The following is a 25,133-nucleotide window of genomic DNA, read 5'->3' as shown; positions in this document are numbered from 1 at the left end:
CTGAGGTGAAATCCAGGAACCCTCAGCCCCAGGCTGAGCTCAGACACTCCCTGGCCCTGAGGTGAAATCCAGGAACCCTGGGCCCTTGAGGCCCTCAAGGCCCCACAGGGTGGGCAGGCCCAGCGTGTGGCCGCCCCAGGCCCGTGGAGACCCTCAGGCCGGGCCTGTCCTGGGCCTGCAGGGCCGTGTCCTGCTGGGCTGTCCCCACGGCCACAGGACACAGGAGACGCTGCCCCAAGCGGGGCTGGTCTCTCCCTCCATGTCCCTCCTCCCTGCAGGGCACTGTGGTGCCATGGCCGCCACCAGCGGGGACAGGCCATGAGGGCCGGGGCCATGTTGAAGGCCGGGACCATATTGAGGGCCAGGGGCTGCCCGCCAGGGTGTCAGCCCTGAGAACAACATGAACTTCAACGTCTGGAATATCAAGGAGATGCTGAGCATGCCGACAGCCACGGGGTGAGTGCGAGCGAGGAGCGTGGGTTGACGGACAGGGAATGGGTCATGAAACCAAACACTTGGTGGGGGTGATGGTGAAGAGGTGAAACATGCCCAGAACTGATCTATGGCTGATTATGGGAGGCTAATGGCAGTTCATTGGTCTCCCCTGTGATCCTGTTTGTGCCCCCAGCCTGCTAGGAACTGCCACAGATCCACCACTGCCGGGGATCTAAAAGCCAGCATTGTCTGGAAGCCATACCCTGGTCCATTCGGGGTGTATTTGGTGAAGTCCTGTGACCTGTCCTTGTGTCATTAGATAATTAAATTTTTCTCTCCCCTGTGCAGAGGGCAGATAAAATGAAGCGTGATGTGCAATATTATTACACATTATGTAACTTGAAAATTATTCCATATCCTGCATTTATACGCATGGCTTGTTTTTTTCCCAGCAGGAGCCAAAGAGCAGCTAGAACTCCCCACATCTACAGCCCATAGTGAAACAACAAATATTCAGGTGTAAACACCTGGAGGGCAAATATGTAAGACAAGCTGCCTTTTGTACAGCAGAGCATCACCTTTTGTATCACATGACTGAAAAAGACAGCGGGATTTATCCCCTGTTTGGCTCTGGAGAAGCTAATTGGTGAATTTGGTGCTCTGAGCCTCTGTTAGTTAAATAACCCACTTACATAACTAACTTGTTCAAATTCACAGTTTTAGTCATACTGTCTCTTTGGCCAGATGTTACCACAATGATGGATGATAATGAAAACATAATAGTCATTTCCTTGCCCGTTATAAACATGCTTGTCATAGATATGAATTAATTGAATTTTGCACAGATGTAGGGGTCAAAGGGGAGCCGATTCAGGGAAAAAATGTGTTTACACCTGTCATAGTTTTGTCTTTAAAATTGTGCGTTACTTAATTCTATTGTGTTCTTGGTATCTGCAGATTTACTGTGCTTGTTTGTTTGTTTGTTTGGGGGGGTTGTTTGTTTTCAAGAAGTTGTTTTTAAGTAGCTTGAAGACCTGAAACTTTCTTTCTGGTCAGAGACTGAGCAAGGGAAATTTAGATAAAATATAAAAATTACATAATATTATATACAAAATACATAATTACATGCTTATATTATATATTACATAGTTTTAAATACATAAATAATTCAGTGGAGTCATGCAATAGGAAAGGAAATGAGTGGAAGAAGTACAAGTGCCTGTTTGGAAAAGGATCACTTGAATTCCTTCCTCCTCCAAAGTATCCTATCAGCTACAAAGTCTTCCCTTTTAACTCGTTTATTAATGCAGGAAGAAAATACAGACAAGATTCTAACACCCACTCCTCAGCATTCCACATTCTTTATAGGGTCAAATAGGGCATAAAACATTACTGGAAATGCAGCTGGGCTTTTGGAGGAGTTAAGAAGGGGGAGGAGTTCTCTGAGGACAATTAACTTTTTCATAAGGAAAGAAGAGTCTCCCATAGTAGTGTGTGAATGTGTGTGTGTATTTGAAATAGGGGGAAAAGGTGTTGATTACTTTTCCCTGGTTCACTTCTGTTACTAGAAACCTTTCCCATCACAGCAGGGTATGCTGTATAATCCCCAGAATACTGTCTTTCAGGGAGCTTCAAAAATGAAACATAAAATCAGCGTATAATCTAGGCAGAGTATGACTCACTCTGTGAGTTCTTTGCAAGTTTGAGTCAGGGTGTTACTTCTGAGAGCAGCTGCCACCAGGTTCCCAGGAAATGCAGAGCTCTGGTGATGCATTGACCTCACGGCCACAGTTCTGCACAAGCCCGAGGCTGCTCTGGGTTTTATTTGTTGTCTGTCAGCCACACACGTGCTTCTCTGTAACCCTGGCAGCCTGAGAAATAGGGTGAGGGGAACCAAAGTCCCTCTTTAACCTGGTTTTATGTGTGAATATTGACATAATAGAGATCCTAGAAGTGCATCAGAGGGAAGATTGTCTAGTTGGACAATAATATCAGGGTGTCAGTTATTTAAGAGGGTGGGAGGGGGCCGCACGACAGCTGTAATGGAAAAGCTTATGCTCAATTGAAGTGTATTGACAAACAACACAATTTTTGTGGATCGAAATGCCAGACTTCATTAGGGAAAGTGCTGTGTTACAGCAGCGCTGCCGCCTGCCCAGCCAGGAGGGCTGATGGAAAAAGATCGCAGAGAATGCAAGAACAGCAGCCACAAAAGCAGCGATGCTTCAATCAGCCTTTGATCAACTGGGTAAGCATCACCAGGGCGTGATGCTGAGGTACATTCTCAGAAAATATAAATACCTGCCTTGACCTGGGAGCTCACAGGGGAAGAGACACATCTTGCCTTAGCCCTGAGTTGAGCACAAGACCCACGTTCAGGCTATTTGCTCTTGTAGTGCTACCATGAGAGTGGCAGTAGGGAACTGGAGTCAGCATCTCTGCAGGAGCAGCAGAAGCCAAAAAGTCCACTATTATTAATTAAAAAAAGACACTGCAATAATAATAAGGAAGCTCATTAAAAATAAATTAAACTGTACAGCCAAAAGGGTTACATGCTTGTCTGAGACATAAAGATTATTTAGACTTGATTATTTAGATTTGAAATTGAAGTTATGAGAATTTTCTTGTTCCATGAGAAAATAAGTAACTTGCTAAATGCATAAAAGCTACTCATATACCAACTTCCAAATACACCAGAAGCAGAAAGCCTGCCAGAGAGTGTGTAAGGCCGAGAAACTATGAAAATATTAGAGGCATTCAAAAGGGATGCTGGAAGTTAAGGCCTACTTGGGCCACGACTCTCTACGGCTTATTTCTGCTGTTGAGAATAACTTCCAAATTTAACAACCTCATTCAATCCATTATCCCATGAAATTCCATCCTGCATCACAAGGTTGCATACTTTGAAGTTGCCTTAAGGTCCCAGAATAAGCAGAAAATGAAGGAGACAGCCAGGATAAAGACCAGGAGAGCAGCTGTAAAATTCCAGAGCCTCAGAGGAATGAGAAACCAGGGCTGTAAGTGCAGGCTGGAAAATGGCTTCAGGCCGGAGTGGGGGGTGCAAAAAAACCCCCGTCTCCAAATGTCTAATTTTAATATGTGTGGGGATGCATTTTGTGGGAGCAAAAACGGCTGCTCTGTGGAAATCCTAATCTCCTCCTAAGGAAAGGACCCTGTTGCAACCGACAACCAGCTCAGGACAAAGGGCTTATGTGGTTTCCAAGGTGAGGGACGTCTGGGCAGTGTTGAATCACAGCCGAATGAATAATAGAGTGGCTCATAGAAAGTAAAAATGACCTTGAGGAATTAAAACAAGACCAGACAGACTTTCAGCCTGAAATCTGGAAACTGGAGGCAGTGTTTGAGCCGAATAACTGAGAGGGATTTTGTCGTGGTTAATGCATTAGGGCCAGTGCCAGAATATGTTTGTAGAAATTCCTTTTAGGATATGGTGAAAATGATAGAAAGCAGAATAATAATTTTCTGCTGCGGCTGTTCCCAGTGAAGAGATGGTAAATGGCTGGAGGCTACAATAGCAGCTAAAACTCCTTTATTTAAACTCCTCCAGTTCCCCTGCACCCAAAGCCAAGGCTCATCCTTGCTCATTTGCTGGGCACATTGGCAGGCAGCAGATAGTGAGGATGAGAGCAGCGTAGCAGAGCTAGAGACAGTTCCTATAGATACAGGCTAAAGCCAGGAGGAAAAGCAGGTGAACGTCAGCTCCCGGAATTTCAACTGGGTTTGTTGCGATTCAGCCCTGCTCCCTAAATGAGGAGGAGGAGAAAGGGCTGGGAGATTTGCTGGAGGGGAATCAGGAGAAGAAAGATTTGATGACACTGATCCTACTCAAGGTTGCTACTAGGAGAAAAAGATCTCTTCTTTGGGAAAGAGGCTTTACGGCACTTTGAAGAAATGTGTCAGGAAGGTGTAAGTGAGCTTCACCCACAGCACTTGGGAAGAAGAGGGATGTTGGCACAGGTTCAGTGGAGATGACAGAACCACAGAAAATCCCTCACAGCAATGCTGCCGATAAATGTTATGTTGCAAATTATAGAAGTCTCAGATTGCTTTTCCAAATGACTCTTAAACCTTGGTGTTAGCACGTAAGGATGGATCCAAACAACAGGGTAAAATTACCAGTTTTTAAAAAGACTGATAAGGCCTATGACAATTTATAGTTATGAATTTTTAGTTTGTCAATGTCACTATAACATCCAAGATACACAAGAAGAGAGTATTTGTTGCATAGTGTGTTTCTGTTTGGGGAGGCAGAACCTTTGAATGAAAGGTGAACATTTGCATATGGTTGTGCTAAAATATTTAGAGTGGAAATCAGAACAGAAAAATGAAAGAAGTTCCCAGAAGATCTAACTCCTGTCACAGAGGGAGAATTCTAACTGACAACAGGGAAACAGAGACTGTGAAGATCTAGCTGACCCCTCAGATATGCAGAAGGCTGCAGATTTTTTAGATCATGCTCACATCACGAGAGAGGGTTGGAGCTGCCAATATTGCAATACCTGGCATAAAGCTAGGTGGAAAAAAAGCAATCAGTCCATCAGTCAGCAGTGGATGATTTACCATTTTTTGAGCTGACAAAAACTTATCTTACGTATCCAAAGCTGTTTTTGCTTTGGACACACATGCTAGTGCCAATACCATAGAAGTGTCATGGGCACAAGCACACAGAGGATTTGGGGAATGGCTCGTGTTAGCAGAAAGCTAAAAGCTCTCCTAAGGTAAACTATTGCATCACTAACTGGGATTGCATACCTAGGATGTTTCCTTGCTCTTTATAGGGAAGAGTTTATATTTAGGACAGAGCATGTATCCCTGCAGCTCAGGCATCCTGAAGGGAATGGTCAGGTGGTAAGAAGAGCTGCAGTTGCCTGATCATGGATCTGATCCCAGATCTGACCATGGTTGTCTGATCTCTCCATCTGAGACGGGTCTGGGCCAACCATGGCCAGACTCCTGGCTTGCCCAGATGGTCTTGTTAGTTAATTAATTGCCAGCAGTGTTAAGCAAGGGAGAAAGAAACCCATTGCTCAGGGGAATGAGTGTATTCAAAAGAGACATCTGTTTTGTCTCCCCCCCTAATTTGCAGAAGTGCCATCATTCCTAAAGCAACTGCTGAGGTAGTAGACTTAGGACAGAAAAATTTGGCTTCAGACAACCTTTGGTTGTATAATGGAGAGTAAGCCTGGGGAGTCACTTGGCTCATAAAGTCCCCTCAGCTCAATACTCCTCAAAATACTGGTCATGAAACCCTTTGTTATAAGAATCTTGTGCTTCAGGTATTAAGTGATGTGAAGGATCTGAGAAAACAAGCACGTTGTGGGGTGTCATATTCACCAGTTGTACCAGACACTTTCAAAGGGGGGTTGTCAAGACAGTAAAGCACTTAAGGATTATAAAAACCCTGCCTTAAACTAAGAGGGAGGTTTTTTGGCTAGAAGACAGGAGGATTTAGAAAACTGGTACAGGAGATGTGCTACTCACATTGCAGGCAGGGGCTCTGCCTGTGTGGGATCACGGCAGCCCATGTGCTCACATCTCTCCCCGACATCCTGGCTGTGGATTAAGAAAATTCAATTTTTTTACAAAGCTTAGCTGAGATGGAAACAAGAAGCTGTGCTAGTAAAAATTATATTCAGATTTGGTGTCCAGAGAGAGATCAAGGGAGAAGTTTTGAATTCGGAGAGATTTATCAGGCTTTTTGAGAACCCAGAAACCCATACCTCATCTATTTTTGCCTGCGGCTCAGTGTACTCGGTTAGCTTAAAGCCAAAAGTATTAATATGATATTGTCAGTGACACCACTATATAATGAAGAGGGAGACTGAGCACTTCAAATATTGCTGCTAAATCCCTTTCCTGTTGTGTCTATGATGTTTGGGCTCCTTCCAAAACTGGGGATTAACCAAACGCGTCACTGCTAATAAATGTTGGGGTGATCATCTCTTGTTATACACATTAATTACTCTCCCGTTCTGTCTCCTTTACTTGTATCATTTGATATGAAAGAAAAACCATAAGAGACTTTTTCATTAATTTTGGTCTCTAATTCCCAGCTCCAAAGGAAGCAACAAATCTCTCCTTCTTGGTAGCTCAAAAAAAACAAGAACTGAGAATATAAACCTGGCCAAACTTTTCTTGTGTTTGGACCTAGCCTAAGCACTCTGCCAGACCTCGTGGATACAGAGCAATGGAATAGCAATAATTTAGACTGAAAGAAGGTAGATTTAGATTAGACGTTAGGAATAAATTCTTTCCTGTGAGGGTGGTAAGGCCCTGGCACAGGTTGCCCAGAGAAGTTGTGGGTGCCCCATACCTGGAAGTGTTCAAGGCCAGGTGGGATGGGACTTTTAACAACCTGACTTAGTGGAAGGTGTCCCTGCCCAAGGCAGGGGGCTCGGAACTAGCCGATCTTTTAAGTCCCTTCTAACCCAAACCGTTCTATGAGTCTATGCAAAAAATGAAAAAAGTGTGTATTTTTGCTAACAAAAAATTGAAGGTTGCCTCCAACACAATGAGAAGCAGTGCATCTGTGCAGGGAAACCCTTGTCTGAGGGAAGCTGGTCCTGTGCTGTAAGCCTAGTCCATAAAGCAGGAGATGACGTGTCTCTGAAGAGGGGTACAATCAGAGCAACACAACATAAAGTCAAGGCTAGCTGGGAAAGATTTATTTGGGCAATGTCCAGGGAAAAGAGGAGCACTTTTGAGTAGCATGTTACTATGTTTGAAATATTTCTAACAACTCAGATCAGTTTGTCCAGACATATGCTACCTATTTATTTGTTGTTCAAGTGTGTCAGACTTAAGGCATCTGGAGAATAAATGCCCAAGAAATGTCAACTATTAGTCATAAAGTTTTATTCTGTTGGAACAGCCTTCCAAATATGCAGCACCTGAGTTACAACAGAATTTATTATCCAGAGTAGTTGAAAGAGAGAGACCCAGCACTGGCTAGAAGCAAACCCCAAGGTGTCTCTTTAACTAAGACTGATCAGCACAGCAGGTAGGATAAGCTGCCCAGTCCTGGGTTTTTTAATTTTCTGTCTGCAGGACTTGCTGGAGAAATACCTTCACCCCTGCAAGGTGAATGTGCAGCTACAACAAAGTGTTTGTGAATGCGGCAGTTTAAGATAAACCAGTTGGTTTATCTTAGAATTAAACCTTATGCCATTATAGGAACAGAACTTTCCGAGTGGAGAGGGAAAATTAACATGTTGGGGTGGGCCATGACTGAGCGGTTCCAGCAGGCTGTGTAGGGAATTCCAGTTGACCTTTTAATTCCTTCAGGCTCATTCACATCCCTCTCCACCCCATTTCAGGCCTAACAAGTGTTCCATGAGGAGCAACACTGCCAGTGACTACTCGAGTTTGAGCGACTCCCAGCTGCTCTTCGGCTCCCAGTCCTGCCCCGAGAACGTGCAGTCGGCAGCGGCACTGCTGGAGCTGGGCTCGCAATCAGGACAGCAAAACTCCCAGGATGTGAGTCTCGCTCTCCTTCAGCCCTGTGCAGGCACACAGCCACCATTCAAAGTTAATGGAAAATCCTGAAATCAGGTGGTCACATTTTTAGATGTCAGTAACTGCTGGAATCAAGTTATCTTCTTGCTACATGTATATATTTACTGTGACAAGACAAAGTAGCAGCCTGGTAGGATGAAAACCTGATATTTATAACAGATTACTATAAATAGTTATTGAGATAGGTATTATTTTCTTCAATCACATTTTGAAAGTTACTAAAATAATATGAAATTATTCTTGAGCTAAAGTCTTTAGACCACCTACCTAGCCAAGATAGAATATTACATCTATTGCTCGTTGAAAAACGCTACGTTTCGCTTCCTTAGTTTTCTGCAAGAGTGACAGAGCTGCTCAGTACTTACTTCCCTGGACTGGCAATGACTTTGCTGTATTGTTGTTATGGGAGATGATGAATGATTTTGGACTGGGGTGAAAAGCTTCGATGCTTAAAATCTTTCTCCCAGAGCACATGGTTTCTGATGTTACTAGGCTCACTGAAATAGGTCCTGCATTGCTAATAGAGAGCACCAGATCTGAATAAATACACCTGAGAGGAAAGATTAGGAAAGAGCAGTGGTGCCAGCTTGGTGGCCCCAGGCTGTCCTTCAGTTCCAGATGCTATCTGCTGTCCTCTGCATTTTGCTGAGGAGCAGCTTTTCATCAGACAAAAAACAAAATTGACTCTTTACGAAGGAAAAAAATGAATGGAATTTGCATTTTCTTATGTTTTAAAGAAAAGGCATTTCCATTTTGGTGACACAGTGTCTGGAAATTTTGTAGAATGAAGCTTTCATAATAATATTAAATTTCTTGTTCTGAAATGTGTATTGTAGCATGTGAAAAATTCATCTACAGTCTGTCAATATTGCTATTTGGCAGCAAAATTATGTCATCCACCAGGAAATTCAATAGGATTTTCTTTAGATTCCTGTATAGGGAGCTTCTTCTGACAACTTCAACTTTTCCACAATTCCAGGAATACTGGAATTCGTTTATAGTCTCTGTGTTGAACCGAGAGGGAAAAAATCTACACACCTTATGATTGTAACAAACTGGAAATCCTCAAAATGAGAGAAAAGCCTGAGTCTGGAGGAGTTTGGGCTGAGTCTCAGTTCCACAGGGAGTCAATCTAACCAGGCACACTAAATGAACCATAATCTCATGAAATTCTTAATCTCCTCGTCCAATCTAATCTGTCACATCCAATCACTGCGATCTCTGTCTGCAAAGCATTAGGTACACAAATGGGTTTTTCTAATTAATGTTCTGATTATTTTTATACTTCAACATTTTTCTTTTGTTTGTGCAACAGAGTGAGCCCAGTATTTTTACCAAATACCAGACAAAACCACAGTTATTTGATGAAGAAACAAGAGAAAAAGGTTCACTTAATTTTAGCACAGGAAGAGTGAAAAATGTCTTGGAAAATTTTGAAGTGAATAAGAACAAAATAAAGGACAAATATGACCGGTATGTAGACATCCATTGGAAATTCTTTCTGTGCCAATGGTTATCACTCCCTGCAGCTCCTTTTTCCCCTCTTACAAATCATACATGACAAAGCTGCATATTTCTCCAAGAAAAGTATCTTTCCAGGTTTTAAATAATTTCTGATTGGAAAGAGTCACAGGATAAGAGAATAGGGTTTATTTACAATGTGATTTATGTAACACAGTCAGCCATAAGCCCTGAGGAATAACAAAACTCTAACCTGAATTTACCTTTGTCCTTCTTTGTTTAATCAGTGGGGGTTTTTTTCTTTGTTGATTCTCTCTGCAAGTCCTTATTTCTCAAAATTTCATAGACTGTATGAGGACTGATCAAAGGGACTCCAAGGCCAACCTTCACATTTGGGCCAAATGGGGAGATTGCCAAACATACCTGGGTGTAGATTGCACCTTTATAAACCTGTACATATCTCTAGAATTGTATTTGTATACAAGGTTTTTACGTGTTGGGGTTTTTTTTGTAACAGACAAGTGTAATTTGCTAATGTAATTTGCATCTGCTCTCTGTTAAATGTCAAGAATTAAATGTATGTGTAGGTCCTAGAGGACTTTAAGAAACAAGCTAACCATTTGAAACTCAAAAATTAAAGATGGCAAACTCCCCAGTGCACCTATAAATAATTCTTAGCACATTAGTTACATTTTGTAATGTACCATCCACAGTGAAGCGTGTTTTTATTAAAAGCCTTTGATCAAATCAGGTTATGTATCTCTCTCGCCTTTGCAATGGGCACTATGCTTCTGATAAGGCAAAATTGACTCTCTAGTGCCTGTTAGAGAAGAGGTGGATTTTTGTAAGTGAATTATATGAAATGAAAAAATAGTTTTAAATGTTTAGGCAGCATTCATAATTACCCTTTATTTTTTCATTAAATGGATTATGCTCCTTCCTACACTCCAGGCTCACTCCCAGATTAGAAGCCTGTTTGTAGAGATAGCTATATTATCTTTGCAAAGATAAGTGTATAATTTATCAATTTGTATCCCCCGCAAGTTTGACTAAGAAAATTAGTATCTTCCTTTCCATAAAGCTAGAGAAGTTTCAGAAGCACTGCCTAATTCTCATAACTAGACTCTACCCGGCCTCCATCTTTTTGGTTGTTGTAATTTCCATCTTTAAACGATTGACTTAAACTGACCAGAACCTTCAGAGAGGAAAAAGGTTATCATTTTGCTTAGCAACCACCCGTGCATTCGGGTGTGGCTGGTTAATCATGAATAAAGCCTGGTTCCTGATAGGCTCGCTCAGCTTAAAAGGATGGATAACAGAAACCACAGGCTTAATCTCAGGAGAAAAGGATTTTCAGTATTTATTCTTCCCGACTTGGGCTTTGTTCAGGCTGGAGCTTTTCCTATGTTTTTCCCACAGCTATTTTAGTCCAAATGTAATACCATGTATCACAGCAACTGGCACATCACCTCCGCCCAGGCTGGGTCCTTCCGGAGCAGATAACACAGTGATAACACCCCAGGAGATAATGGACAGTTGAGTAAATGCCAACTAAAACTTCTAAGAGAAGCAGGAATGCTAAGGCAAAGTATCAGAGTAAAAACCCCTTAATTTAATGTATATTACATATTTGTGCATGTGTGTCTACGCATTTTTTTCTTACTCTACATAGCAGAGGCCACGCTTTCCTAAAACAACTAAAGTGACTTCAAAGGGTTATGCCTCCTGAAGTAACCGTGTTTCTGTGCTTTCATTACACACTACACTGTGCCTCGCAATGTTTCATGTCTCATTTTTACTATGATCTTTTCAATTTCTGTACACTCCAGTAACTTACATGTCTGGTTTATACTTGTTGGGGTTTTTTTTTCATTTTAGTGAGGTCCTAAGCGCCTTTATTTCCAGTACCAAAGACAGGCTTCAAGGGGTAAGTTACTTCAAATTCAGAATGCAGAATAATGAAGAGTTAGAAATGCTACAGAATGTTCACTTTCTCTCCTTTACTGTGCTCATATTTAAAATATATGTCTTGAGCACTCAAATATTTTAAACCAACAACTGGAATTTTTTTTTGCATATACCATTGTCTTTGTGACCTGTCCTTAGGATTAAGGTCTTTAGGGTCTTGCCTCAGACCCAGCAGTGGAATTTCTCTGGGTTTCAGGAACGAAAACAAACTATAGTGACTATCTGCAAATATCAGCTCTTTTTTCCTTCTGCCTGAAGAAAGTAGTCTGCTCTCAGGATTAGTCAATGTGGTCTGAAGGTGAAGGTCTGTCCCCCAATACTTTTATAATTAATTTGATTCGTTATTATTAATGCTATTTTACAGATCATTATCTCTTTTTTTAAAATCTGTTAAGATTTCATGAGCCTTTTGAGCAATTCCAGATCTCCTTTGGGATTTCAACCAACAGCTGGACAAATTGTTTCAAGATAGATAAACAATCATTTTCAGACTGTTCCATTCCATGAGTTGCTGTCATTGTTCTCTGGCATCTGGTGCTGTGATTTTGCAAACAAAGAAAAGGCAGTGCATTCATTTTTTCATTTACCTTTGTTTTTTTGCAGCTGCAAGCATGCTTGGATAAGTTTGAAGAAATGTCTGATTCCAGATACAAATCCATTTTTGTTCACCTAGAAACCCTTTCCAAGAAAAGTAAGTCCTTCCTGTGTTTCTGTTAACAGCAGAGGGCACAGTCAAACTGCTGAATGTCAGCCTGTTGTCTCCAGGCTGGGGTGAACCGGGCAAGTCATGCCACTCACAGCTGCTCTCCCTAAGGGAGGAGAGAAAATAAGACTTATCCATGGTATGGACTTGTCTATTTTTCCATTCTTGCTCTCTTATTTTCTCACTTTCTCTGCTCTCTTGTACTTAGACACCGTACATGCATAAATTAACACACCTCTCTGTTTTTGTATTCTGCCCTGGAGTATGATCATTTTTAGACTATCTGGAGCACTAATGGAACATGCAGTAAAAATAACTTAGATATTTATATCCTGAGTATCCAGTTTCAGTTTTTAGGGCTTTCTCAGATTTTTGTGTGTTAGTTTGAAGTCTTCCATCGCTCTTCTGGGCTTGAAGTGATTTTATTTTGGCTATGAGCAAAAGTAGTACTGCTCATTTCTTGAATGAGAAGCACACAGTGAAGCACACTATTGCCATGATAAAAAGGTGACCCCCAAAATAGCCAACAATGTAAAATACTTTTGAACAACTCTGAGGTGGCTAATCACAGAAGCCTTTACCAAGGGAAAATACTTCAAGAAATTGTTTCTAATTTGGCTTAGATCTGAGCCTTTGAGAGTACATTCATTTTGTTTTGATGCTTTATCAACACCCTGTCAGGACTCTGCTCAGAGCTTGCCTTGCTCTATACAAGAACAAGAGGCCAGTTCCAATACATGCAAGAAACGTGAATTGAGTTATACCTTGTGAGATGAAGGCAGCAGACCTTCACAAAAGCATGATAATATTCAGTGTGTGGGCAAAATGTGGCTTGAACAAAGCGCATCTTTGACAGATACCCTTTAAGTCAACACAGCCCTTTCAGGCAAAAGGAGTGGAGCCTGGTGCATTCTGCTGGAGGCTGTAATAGCCTGTACATTTGAAATACCAATGTTGTTGTACTAAGAACACTCCTTTGCTGTGCTTGGCAAGTGCTCTTGGTGGGACCCTAAAGCAAGCAAGAATCTATCTGCTTTGGCCAGCACAACAAGTTCCCTATTACACATTTTCCCACCCCCTAATTACTTCGGTGCCTCAACTTGTCCACTCTGCAGCAGGACTTTGCCTAATTTCACATACCTCATGCACAGAAATTGTTGTCATGGCACTGAAAATCAAATCTATTGTTCACAACTCCCCCTCTTCATTCCATACCATTTACTCAGCTGTCCTCTTTCTTCTCCATATCCATTTTAAATAAATGTGCCTTGAATGAAATGAGAAACCTCCCAGAGGTGCCTGCTACTAGATTTTCAAGGCAATTGAAAAGAAAAATTGGCACTTTCTGTAATGCATCATGCTGCAGAATGTTGAATATATAATGAAAATCATCACACGCTGCACAATGTTGTTCTTTTTTTATTTCTGGGAGGTTCATCTGTCACTGCTTAATTGCTGATAAACACTGTCATTTGACTGGTATCACAGTGATGGATAATTAAGTTCCCACTAAATAAATACCTGCACTAGTGCCTTGAAAAGATCCCAACTGAGGCAATTCCCTTGAAAAACTGGTACAAAATTCCAAAACATAGGTGATAAAGAGCTAAATTCAGAGCTGATAAAGCTCTTAATGTCAGTGGTTGATGATACAGTACCTGGGGATGTTGGTGACACAGCAGAGACATGGTGAATCATTGGAAGTGGAGGATTTCACATGTAGGAGAGGAATGCAGAAGATGAAGAGAACTATTGCACCAGGACATTCCAACAGCTTTGAAAAGCAAAGAAAGGTGGAACTGGAAATCAAGTCTGTCTTTATTAAAAGCTTATAAGGAGTATCACAGGCTGCATTTATAGCAGTGGATAGGAAGCACATTTGGCACAGTCTGCATAGCCATGAGGTGAGGACAAAACAGAAAATATTTTTCAAAATGTATTTCCAAAGCATTTCCAAATGCTGTTGGGCTGGCATGCTCTGTGCAGGATTTTTAAAAATGTTCTCTTTTGTCCATATGTGCTTGCACACAGTGGATAGAGCTGTGTCTGGCACCGGAGATGAGATAAGATTTGCCTGAGCAGCTTCCGCAGAGACACAGCTGCTCTGAGCCTTGCTCACATCTTGGTGTGCAGTGCAGAGGGATGTCAAGAGGAAGGCAGACCCTGTGGCCTCAGTTCTTCCACCTTATACACAGTTTGTTTGGTTGACTTACCTGCTCATCATTTGCTCTTTCCTTCTGGTTTCAGCTCCTGTAACTCGTTTCTTTTCATATTTTTCTCATTTTAATTTATATACCTAGGCTTTTATCAAAGCTTTCTATTTTTTATACAAACCCAATTTTCACCACTCAGCCCTCTCTGAACTGCTTTGCTGTCCCGGTATCTGGTAGTTCCAGCTGTGACAGCTCCTAATAACCATATTCTCTGCACCACCTTGGCTCCATTGCACATGAGCAGCTTCCTTCCAGCCAGCACACCACAGGCAGTCCTCTGACGCACTGCCAGCAAGGGTGACAGAATAATGTGCAATGTGTCACTTACAAAGGCACGAGCTGATGCAATTCTCTGACAGGATCCAGTGCCTGGTAGGCAGATTTCAAACATGACTTGTTTCCAGACTCCCCAGGCCCAGCAGTTGCTGGCAAGATTTCTAGGGCAAATCACTGTGTTTAGAGCGATGGGATTTGAGCTGTGAACAGTATGGTCCAGACTGGGACATCCAGTCCAGACTTTTTTACGTTCCGTAGGAATTGAAAAGTCAAAAGGTTTGAAAGTGAATAAAGAAATGTTTTTTTACATGTAGCTGCTAACTAGACATGCACTGGCTGACAAAGGTTTTGATGTGAGGGACTTTAACCAGAGTCCAAAACACCTCAGCATGGATGGTGAGAGGAAGTGTGGTTGCTTTGGTGGAAATTGAAACCCCTCATTGTTCAGGGCTTGGAGCACTGTGTGCTGTAGCACAGGGTGAGGTCAGGGGCAGCTCATCCCACAGTGCACTGATGCAGGTGCTGTCTGAAGCGCTGTGGAAGAGGACTCAGGCTAAGCCAGCACAAACCTTCCAGCTGACTGCTCGGAGTATATCCAAGCAGGATACAGCTGTGACAGCCCAACTGTCCCACCCGCTGGCAAAGCTCCGTTGCTGCCCAGGGAGAACACACAGTGCTCTGGTGAGCTGCAGAGCTGCCTTCCCTGCTCGTGCCTCACCAGGTTTGTAAGACCTCCTATTTCCCCTACTGAACCTGGGCGTGGGGGAACCAACCTCTCTCCAAAGTGTTATTTAAAGCCTCTGTGCTGTCAGTGCCAATATCAGGATGAGCTGCACAGAGGATGATAGATAGGCATCAGAAGCAGTTGCTGTTTAATATTCCTAGGCTGGGAGGCTGGCGCTCCCTCCCTCGGCTGCTCAGGCTGTAGTTTTCAGCTGCTGGGAGTGCAGCTGCACCTGGGTGAAGGCTGATTTGTAGGGAACCCTCTGCAGCACAGGGTTGCAGCCCTACCCCGAGGTCCTACAGCCTTTTATCTCACGCCAGATTTCACATTCCAAATGTTATTACTGTAAACCAGTAGCATCTGAAGAAAATGGTACAACAAATCAAAACACAGCGATGTTCCAGTTTGTAAAAAAAATGCTTTGTTTAAATTACCTCAAGAGAGGCACAAGTCTGTGCATGTCACCCACTAACTGAGTAAAGATTTTCTCTCTATGATCAAGTTATTCAATAACTTTCTGCTGCAGGGTTTGTTTGAAGGGAACCTCCTCTGAAACAGCCATTCTTGATCATTCTCAAAGGCAAGACATTTGACTAACAGAGTTCTTGGTCTGATCCAGTTTGGCCATCTCAACGCCTATTTTTTTAAGTCTCTATTAACACCCATTTTTATTTTGTTTGCTACTGTTTGACAAGTCTGAACACTTCTCTGGTACGGAAGTAGGGAGGGGAGGAGAATGCCCCTCCTCTGTACTGAGGTTCCTTTTCTGCAGAATACTCCTACACGTACAAACGAAATGCATTCAAAAGGCTGGCTGCTGGTTGCTTGCCTGCAGCATGCTGTGCTGAGTCAAACGTATGTGCAGATCACAAGCCCAGTGGATGCAGGACTATTTTTAGACTGAGGATACTATGTTGAAGAAGAACAGACAGACTAGGGAAACTAGAAAGTTTTAAAAATAATTCTGAGCTAAAATTAAGCATATGGAGAAGAGCAGCAAGCCAAGGTAGGCTTGTGGATGCTGCCCTTTCTGTGTCTTCACTATGTAGAGATGGAAGGTGATAAAGTGACATGAAAGGAGTTTCCTCCTTGAGTCACTGCTGCTTTCCCCCTCTTTGTAGGCTGGCAGGCTCCCCAAAAACCTGTTCTTGGATTGAAGGTAGCCCTTAGGTCTAATCAGGGAGATGCAAAGTCTAAAAGGCCCACTCAAACATTCACTCCCCCGTTAAAAACCCATTCTGCAAGTCATAGCTTTCCAGATTTATAAAACAGTCTAAATCTGTCAGAGCAAAAGACTAAAAGCTTAAAAATGACAACCAAATTGCCTGCAACAGCAGAAAGCATATTAGTTGAAATATGTGCAGATAATCCTCAGAAATCAGCCATGCTCCTATGGAGAACAAGGCAAAGCCATGCGGCGATGGGCATCCTGAAATAATGGAGAAATTCCCCCCAAAACCAGGTCTGGGAGATGGTTTAATTCAATGTGTGTGAGAAAGACACACGGATGAGGCAACTAATGACAGCACTGTGCCTGAGCAACACCTATTTGGAGGAAGGTAAAGTTAAAAATGCAGTTTGGCACAGGGGTTCCCTGGTACTGGGAGGCAGCTCTTGGCAGCACCCCATCCCAGCATCTCCAGCCTCGTGCCACCACACACCTCTGCTTTGCGTGGCTGAATGAGACCAACACTTTCAATCTCCTTTCATAAGAGGAGATTACCATGTAAGCACTTAATTATCCTGGAGCTTTTCTCTGTCCATGTCTCAGTTCAATCTCTTTTTTTTCCTTGCACAGCTGGGACTGCATGCAGGCTTCCAGACATCCTGGGGTGCACAGCAGTAGTGTCAGCCAGAGCCTGTGCACCACCACAGAGCACACTGCCCTGTCTCACCTGTAACCCCTGGCGCTGGCATTTGCATCTTTGTGTCACCTGCTAATTACCTGAATGCCCTCTGACTTTTGCACTCAGGCGACTACAGCAGATTTTAAGTGTGCTTGGCTCATGAGCAGGCCTCGAGAAGCACCTTCCAGAGCCACCTTGTCCCCTCATGCTACCCTGAGCAAGAGCTGATGTTTTCCCTTTAAATGAGGATTATTTTTTGTTTCCTGTTATTTTTTCTCTCTCTCTTTTTTTCATAATACATGACAACTTCCACTGAAAAGCTTTGTCTGAATCTACAGAAAACCCACTGTGTTGCCTTTGTCTAAGAAGTCACCTACCTTGTGATTTGTGCATTGTCCTAGAGCATTACATTAGCCTGATACAATCCACTTTTTCCAATCTTGTTCCATTTTATTCCATTTCCTTCCATGTCTTTGAGTACTTTTCCCCTTAAAGTCTGTTCTAAAACCTTGCACCATAAGATCAAACTACTAAGCCTGTAATTGCTCAGATTTCTTTCCTTTCTTCCTTCCCAAATGTACCTTTTTAAAATGTCCCTGTTTTTTTCACAGAAGCAAAGCCTACAATCACTTTCTGCCTGCCTCTCCCTAATAGTTTTTAACTCTTTAACCAATTCAATCTACAGTTTGACAGAAGGGCACAGCTCACTGAGATAATTAAGTCCCTGCAAGCTTAATGAAAATAGCTGAGCATGAGGAGAAGGGATCCCAAGTGCCCTGTGGCTCTGCAGACTGTGAGTGCAGCTCTGCAGGGCGAGAGGTGCTGCATTGAGGAGCTGAGATAAACACTGGGTGAACAGGAATAGCTTCATCCAGGCTCTCAGCTCCACCGACACCAAAGTCAATCAAACACCTTGGATCTGTAGCAAAAGAGGATTCATTAATTGCAGAGCTCTTGTAGCCACTTGTTGAAATGTAGGCTTTATTCTGATTTTTCTCAGGTGCGCAGTGCTAGTCCACGAACCAGGATTTCAGTTATCCCGGCCCATTGTTTTGGCAGTGCTTTGCTTTAGCAAGAATGCTTTGGATCCTGTTTTTTCCCAACCAGCCAACATTCCATCCTAGCCACACTGCCTGTACACACCTTTCTGCACCCTTCACAGGAAAGACCAGACATGTTTAACTCTTTCTCTCTGCTCTTTCTCAGCTCTTTGTCCTAATTTACAATTTTAAAGGAGACTTCCATAAGATTCCTAAGGAGTTTTCATCTCCACACACACTGCAAATTGTGTTCCCATCCTGTAGCATATTAGGCACAGCAGTGGTTCCTGTAAGAGTAATTGCAGCTGCATAGGGGGAGTTATATTCTTATCCAATCATATAACCCGAATTCCTGGGGTTTTATCAGTTTTCCAAGAAGACTGACTGAAGCCAAGAGCATCTTGCTCCAATTTAGTACCCTCCCAGGGAGCCTGTGCCCCCACAGGACACTGCTGGGGCCCCCATTACCAAGTGCTGAGTGCAGCTGCCTAGTTCAGGCAGTTTCTGACCCTGTCTCTTCCCCTGCCCGGCAAATGGAAATCCCAATTCTTTGCTTCATCATTTCCCACTATCCCTTCCAGCATTTTTCCCTCAGTTGTCAGCCTCCTGTGCATTTCTGAAACAGTTTCTCTGGTTGCACTTCTTAGCCATTATCCTCTCACATCTCCATTCTGTTCAAGCTCCCACTTACCACCAGCTGGTTGCAGGAGAGGGCTGGTTATGCTGGGGTGGGTCAGCTGTACTGGGGTCCCCCTGCCTTGGCCATGCCTGTTGTGCACTAAGCCTCAGTCTTCCCTGCATTGAGCCTACCAAGTACTGTGGCTTTGCGTAGCCTTTCCTCTCCAGCAGCCACATTAACAGAGCACAGTAAATGAGGTTTGGCCTATGTGCGGCATCTTATAAATTTCAAGTGCCTTGCGTTAAACATCCACCCCATTGTTCATGGCCCGAGGCACGGGGAGATCGCAGCGGGAGAATCTCTGTGGTGATTCATGCCAAGACGTGGAGGAAGCAGCAATAGTATTGATAGTACTTTATTCACATTTACAAATGAAAGACCAAATGTGTTTTTTATTGATTTCCCTGTTTAGTGGAAGATGCTCTTCAAAGTCACCATGACTCTGTACTGAAAGCTCTGAGAGATAAAAGCCAAATGGAGCAGGCACTGCTGGAGGTGGAGAGGAGACTTGCAGCCGTAAGTGCAAAATTAATCTTTTATTCTGAATCCTCATTCTGAATTTCTCCCACTTCTTCAAAATACTAACTGAATATTAAGTTGCCTTCGGATGGTGGATTATAAAGCAGAGTGTTCTAGTTATAATGAAGGGGGAAAGATGTTTTAAAATGCTAATTCTAGGCCAGATACTGATGGATGCTTACCCAACCACTAGCTAACAGTGCTGTAAGCTCTGAGGAAGCCCTGGTCTGTAAGACAAGAGCCCAACAGTGCCCTATCGTGGCAGGCCACGACAGAGCACTCACTGCTTCCTCACCTGGCACATGCCTTTGCTGAAGGAGGTAGTGCAGTTCGTGCCTGTGAGGGGAGAGCACCTTGCAAAAGTGCGGCACCTTGTCCCTTCAGTGAGGTGTTTCCCAGGGAGAGGGAAAAAAGAGGTGAAAACAGAACAAGTGAGTGTCAGAGGCACAAGAATTAGTTGTCAGAGACCTCCTGGACAGGTCTGGTTTCTCCAAAGGCCCTGCTGTAGGAATTGCTTTTGGCAAGGATGTGTCACACCAGTGCATGAGAAGGCAGTGCTCCTGGGAGAGGGGGCACACAGTGGGCTAAGGGTATGTTTCTGTTCCAAACCTCTCACTTCGGTGGGATAGTTTGAGGATACACAGGAAGATACAGATTGCTGATCTTTGGATCAATATCAAACTGACACATGGTACCTGAAACTTTCTTATTATTGTGCCTTTTCATGTATTGCTTACTGCTTCTGCTCTGCTTGCTGCTTCCCCAGAAAGATGCGGAGATTTCAGATGTGAAATCCAGTGTCCAGCTGCTGAAAGAGGGTCTGGAATCACTGCCAGCCCAGCTGAATGACCAGCACCTGAAGCTGTGTAAAGAACTAGACTTCCTAAAGCTCCCTAATGCCTTAGCTGAGCAGCACACACTTGTGCCTAGTGCCAGACTGCCCCCTCACATGATAGATAACTCTTCCCAGACCTCCCCTGGCCCGTGCCAGCTTCATGTCCTGGATGAGGAGCACCCATGCCAGCCCTGCTGCCGAGGCAGCAGGGTTTGCAGCTGCTCAGGCTGGTCTCATTTCCACTGTGTGACAGTGGGGGAGCAACACAGACACTCCCCTGGGAGGAACCAGCTCACTGGGGATGGCACCTCTAAGGGTGCAACCTCAGGAGGCAAAGCCATTGCTACAGAGGCCTGTGACAGAGCAAACACCTCTTTGCAGAAGATGAAATATGGCTTGGAGACACAGAGTTGTGCTACCCATCCTTGCACGTGCTGGGCTGACAGGCACTTTTTGGGGGGCAGTCAGAAGAAACACTGTCCTGTACCATTGGAAGCGCCTCTACCAACCCCACAGAGGAAGGCGTTCAGGAGAGGCACTGGAGGGTTTGAAGCCTTGACACCGTCACAGCAGCAGCAGCCTCAAGGTTGCCACCACTCCGTATGGAAAGCTCCACCTGGGCAAAAAGACAGCAACGGGTCCATAGACCACAAGGTGCAGAAGGCAGCTGTAGGCAACAAAACAAAACAGAGTCCAGGAAGGATCCCCCGGAATAAAGCTGTAGGGAGGAAGAAAGCATGGCCTGCTAAGAGGAAAGGCGAGCTCTCTCGATGTGCTGACAGTGGGCTGAAGCAGAGAAAGGCAAATGGGATTATTGAGTTGGAAAGCTCCAGAAAAAATTGCTTTCCCAGATACTTGGTTGATCTCAATTCAGAAAGCTCTGACCCGGTTTTTGCAGCTCGCCATCAGCAGATCCTCAGCAGTGCTCAGTCAGGGCTTATAGAGAATTTCCCACCAGTGCCATGCTCTGATAAAAGCCTGCAACAACTTGCAAGCAGAAGAAAGAAAAGTTTGGAAATTAAAAGAAGAGTGAATGTTTCCACCGTAAAAAGGTATATCTTGGATTCCTCTCCTGAGGGGAATATATTATCCTTATGTAGCACAACAGGTGTAGAGCAGATGAGCTGCTTCAACCTCCAAAGCCCCTCAAGCTCCAAGAAACCACATCCTGCCAATCCGCTGGCTCAGAAGAACACAACCTGTTGCTCTTTACTGTTTGATAGTGATTCTTCTGATTGAAGGGGTCATGTTCAGAGCCCTCAGTGCAGGATTGACCATCTCAGTTGCAGTTTATTCTTCTAGGTGTGTTACCTGCTTAGCCAGAAGCTCTAAAGTGTTATTGGCCAGTTTGAGATATTGCAAGAGACTATGTGAGGACAGCTCTCCCCTCTCCTGAAGCTGTATTACTTTATGTCCCTGTTCCCACCAGAGATGTCAAGGGCTCCAGTTACCATCGTATTTACACACTCGCAGAGTCTGCCGAGACATTCCCAGGGAGGAGAGAGTTGGCAGAGAACAGACGGGCAGCTCAGTCAGATTTGGCACTGAGATTTACTGGAAACTTTTCAACTTTTCAATGTAATGCTATCTCTGTGGCCAGAGGCTTCATTCTGTTTCTCACCCATAGTCTCTATGTTGGTTTGTTGTGTAAAAGTTCAGGTTTCTAGTTCTGGAGGCAGTAGTAGTGTTGTTCTGGTTGATTTCGATAAGGTTCAGATTTGTCCCAGGATTTGTTTGTGAACTTTGGACAGGGACCAGTTCAGCTAAGGAAAACCAAATCCCAATGTCTCAGGTTCATCGACTATTGAATTTCTTCTCCTTTTAGGCTGAAAATTTCTTGGTCTCAGAAATTTCAGGAAATTATTTTGTTTCTACTTTTTTTGTATTTGTATCTCTTGGCTGATTAAGGAATTCTCCAACGTATCCTTTTCAAGGGCAGTGGTTCTCAAACAGAGGCCAAAAGATACAATGTTCAGATCCAGCAGATGACACGTTGGACAGCCGCTATTCCCACGGAGAACTCTTTCCATGGTACCCAACTGTGACTATCAGTAGCTCTCACTGCTTCGGCCATTTGTGTCAGGTTTGATTTCCAATTTGAAATCTTACCAGCAAAAAAGCATTTTGATGTTCGCAAAAGCAAATATGTGGTGTTGCCACAAATCCAAATGATCCAGCTTTATTATCCCGGCTTTAATAAACTCTTTGTGCTGTCACCAAAGCCTATTTTCTCTGTGTTGGTTTTTCGGGAGAGTCATGGTCCTGTTCCAGTGGGAGAGTGGGCGGCTGCTCTTTAGCTATTTAACTCCCCTGGATCGTGGAACTGGGAGGATTCCTTTCTTCAGTTCCTTTCTTTGTTTAAAGAAGGAAAACTACACCCCTCCAGTTTAACATTGGTCCAGTGATGTTAATTAGCAAGGAGGAAGAGGTGGGGGTAGGTGTGGGGAGTTGGTCAGGGAAGGGGCTGGGTGACGCTGTCGGCAGCAGTGGCTGTTCATTTCACATTGCCCTCACGTGCCTGCCTCCCCATCATTCCCTTCATGGCCTTCGCTGGGCAAAACCTGCTCGGGGGGGGCTCACGACCCCCTGCATTTTGGGCCCGGCGGGGACGGGTGCAGGTCTCTGTGCAGCCCCCGGCCTGGACGCAGGGAGCTCGACAGCACATGGCTGAGCTTGGAGGGACCTCTGGAGGTGTCTGCCGCAAGCCCCTGCGCAAAGGCAAAGCAGGGACTGGCTCCTCGGCACCCCGACAAGGAGCACCAGTGCCGTGGGGTGCAATGCAGGGCTGCCCTGGGGACCCTGCAGCCCCTGGCACACACATGTGCTGGCACACAGCTCAAAACAAAATCCCTGGAGATGGAGGTGTAACAGCAACAGCAGGCAGCAGTGCCTCCCCACGTCGACTCACAACTGGTGAAGGGGATGCAGCCCCGGGGTGCCACACTGGCCCCCATCGCCCCTCCTGTTCCCACTCAGGGTGTCCTCCGGGATTTTAGCTGCCAACACGGGTATTTGTCCCAATACGGCTGTGATGATGGCAGCTCCTCTCCCAGCCTTGCTGGACAAAAATGGAAGCATGTGTGCTGCATGGCAGCAGAATTCCCGGGCACCCTGCTTACGTCCCAAGGGAGCAGGTCCTGCCTCCCAGCCCGTACTCTCAGCTCACTGTCACTGGCTCCTTGCCAGAGCCAGCCATGCCCTAGGCACATGGGGCCCTGCATCCACAGTTTCTCCTGGTCTTTGCCTCCATGGGGCTGCCAGTGCCTGCGTTTGTGGGGTCTCATCCCACCCTTTATCCAGGGAAGGTGTCAGGGTGGTTCCTCTAGCAGCAGAGCCAAGGGGGACTGCGGAGGGCATGGGGCAGGACCATAAAACATGCACAGCAGTCAGAAAATAGCAAAGCTGGGCTCCAGACTGTTTGAGGGCACTTAATTGGGGCCGTTTTCTCTGAAGCTGGGGTTTTGTCCTATTATCTTTGGGAAGAGCCCAGGAGAAGGGGGATTACAGTGGTCAAAAGCCTGTGACACCCAGGTAGCCACAGGTACAGGGGTATGAGAGCACTGGTCACATCCTTCACCCACTGTACAGGCAGCAGGCAGCCTCTGTGGCAGCACAGAGCAGGGGGCTCAGCTTTCCACCTGCCAGTGAGTCACTTGGCAGAAGAGGAAACCTCTGACAGCACAGAGGATGTGGCTGCGGTGCCCCTGCCTTATGCAAAAGGTGCCCCAACAGCTGTGGTATGTAGGGCACAGCCAGCTCCCTCCCCACAGTCCCACCGCACACTCAGCATTGTGGCCGCACCATCCACGGGATGAGACCATCTGGCTGTGGTGGTGCCGGCAGTGCCCCCTGCAGTGCAGGATCACCTCCACTCTACCCCTGGGCGGCCTCCCCAGTGCTAATCCCCAGACTAACTGCCTGCCCTGCCTGCGTTGTGGGGCCCGGCGCAACGGCATTGCCCACATTCCCAGACCCTGTTCTCAGCTGGCTGCCACAGCCTCCCAACCCCACAGAGGGATGGACTGGGGACCAGAAATGCCCCATGCACTGATGGTGAGCCCAGCCCAGGCACTATGTCCCGGGAATGGACAATGGCAGGAGCAGGAGTGGGGCACTGTGTGCTGCTGCCGGCACAGCACTGCCGTGGGGATCTGAGGTGCCACATGGCCCCACTGGCCCCGTGAGAGGAGAGTGATGGTGATGACAGGGCTTTGCCAAGGCTGTGGTGTCTCAGGCACTGCTGAGGTGCAGGCTGGGAGGAGCAGGGGTGCAGGCAGGGACATGGAGTGCAGGTGTCACCGTGCAGAACAGAGCCCTGAGCTGGTGTGATTTTGTGGCGCCGTGGCCGTGCCAATGTCAGCCCAAGCCCAGCAGGGCGGGCAGCTCTCCAGACGGACATTTAAGCAGATTAACTAATTACCTGCACCTTGGCAGGGTCCCACGGCCCAGTGGCTGCTAGGGCGCTGTGTGCCCACGGCAAAGCAGCTGGGAGGCAGGTGTGGGGCAGACGGGTAGCAGGGACCCCCAGACCTTCCCCAGGACCCAGCTAGAGAGCTCGGCAGCGCCCCAGCCGCCCTGCGCCTACCCCTTGGCGGCCGCGGGACCAACCTCGGCCGCATCCCGTGCCGAGGTGCCACCGCACTGCTCGCTCCGGGTGACCCTGCCCGTCCCACGGGCACCATCTCCCCTCCGCCGCCCCACCGTGTCCCGCGGGGACCTGCCCCGGTGCCTCTCCAGAAGCCACGTCGCAGAGGCACCCGCGCCACGGAGGACCCGACCTCGAGAGTCCATTCCGGATGAGCCCCAGGACCCGCCCGCCTCTGTGCCCGGTCCCGCGGGTCCCGTCCCGGCGCGGCGGCCCCGGCCGTGCCCCGCGCCCCCCCTCTCGGTGCAGGCG

At 45.6% G+C, this 25,133-nt stretch overlaps 2 protein-coding genes across 7 annotated transcripts in view; both read left to right on the top strand.

Annotated features, from left to right (window-relative positions):
- The window catches only part of CCDC36 (coiled-coil domain containing 36), a 22,875-nt gene extending 418 nt beyond the window's left edge, over positions 1–22,457 (top strand). For 4 of the 6 annotated variants that reach the window (XM_027700520.1, XM_027700523.1, XM_027700521.1 and 1 more), the window contains exons 2-8: positions 279–456; positions 7,773–7,932; positions 9,287–9,444; positions 11,311–11,359; positions 12,004–12,091; positions 19,295–19,398; positions 20,168–22,457. In XM_027700520.1, coding sequence (XP_027556321.1) covers positions 401–456; positions 7,773–7,932; positions 9,287–9,444; positions 11,311–11,359; positions 12,004–12,091; positions 19,295–19,398; positions 20,168–21,475 — 1,923 coding nt within the window. In that variant the 5' untranslated portion in view covers positions 279–400 and the 3' untranslated portion in view covers positions 21,476–22,457. Of the gene's footprint in view, positions 1–5; positions 457–7,772; positions 7,933–7,964; positions 8,102–9,286; positions 9,445–11,310; positions 11,360–12,003; positions 12,092–19,294; positions 19,399–20,167 lie in introns of those variants that run through there. The other 2 variants (XM_027700519.1, XM_027700525.1) reach the window with 2 other exon arrangements.
- A 1,701-nt stretch (positions 22,458–24,158) lies between these two features.
- Positions 24,159–25,133, top strand: part of PRRT3 (proline rich transmembrane protein 3) — a 5,627-nt gene continuing 4,652 nt past the window's right edge. The window contains exon 1 of the mRNA XM_027700514.1: positions 24,159–24,416. Within this exon, the coding sequence (XP_027556315.1) occupies positions 24,310–24,416 (107 nt within the window). The 5' untranslated portion in view covers positions 24,159–24,309. The remainder of the gene's footprint in view (positions 24,417–25,133) is intronic.

This window comes from Neopelma chrysocephalum, unplaced genomic scaffold (assembly GCF_003984885.1).
Source record: "Neopelma chrysocephalum unplaced genomic scaffold, ASM398488v2 Primary Assembly neopelma1_147, whole genome shotgun sequence".
In the NCBI taxonomy this organism is placed as follows: domain Eukaryota; kingdom Metazoa; phylum Chordata; class Aves; order Passeriformes; family Pipridae; genus Neopelma; species Neopelma chrysocephalum.
Note: the sequence above shows the minus strand (reverse complement) of the source record. Positions and strands in the feature narration are given on the sequence as shown.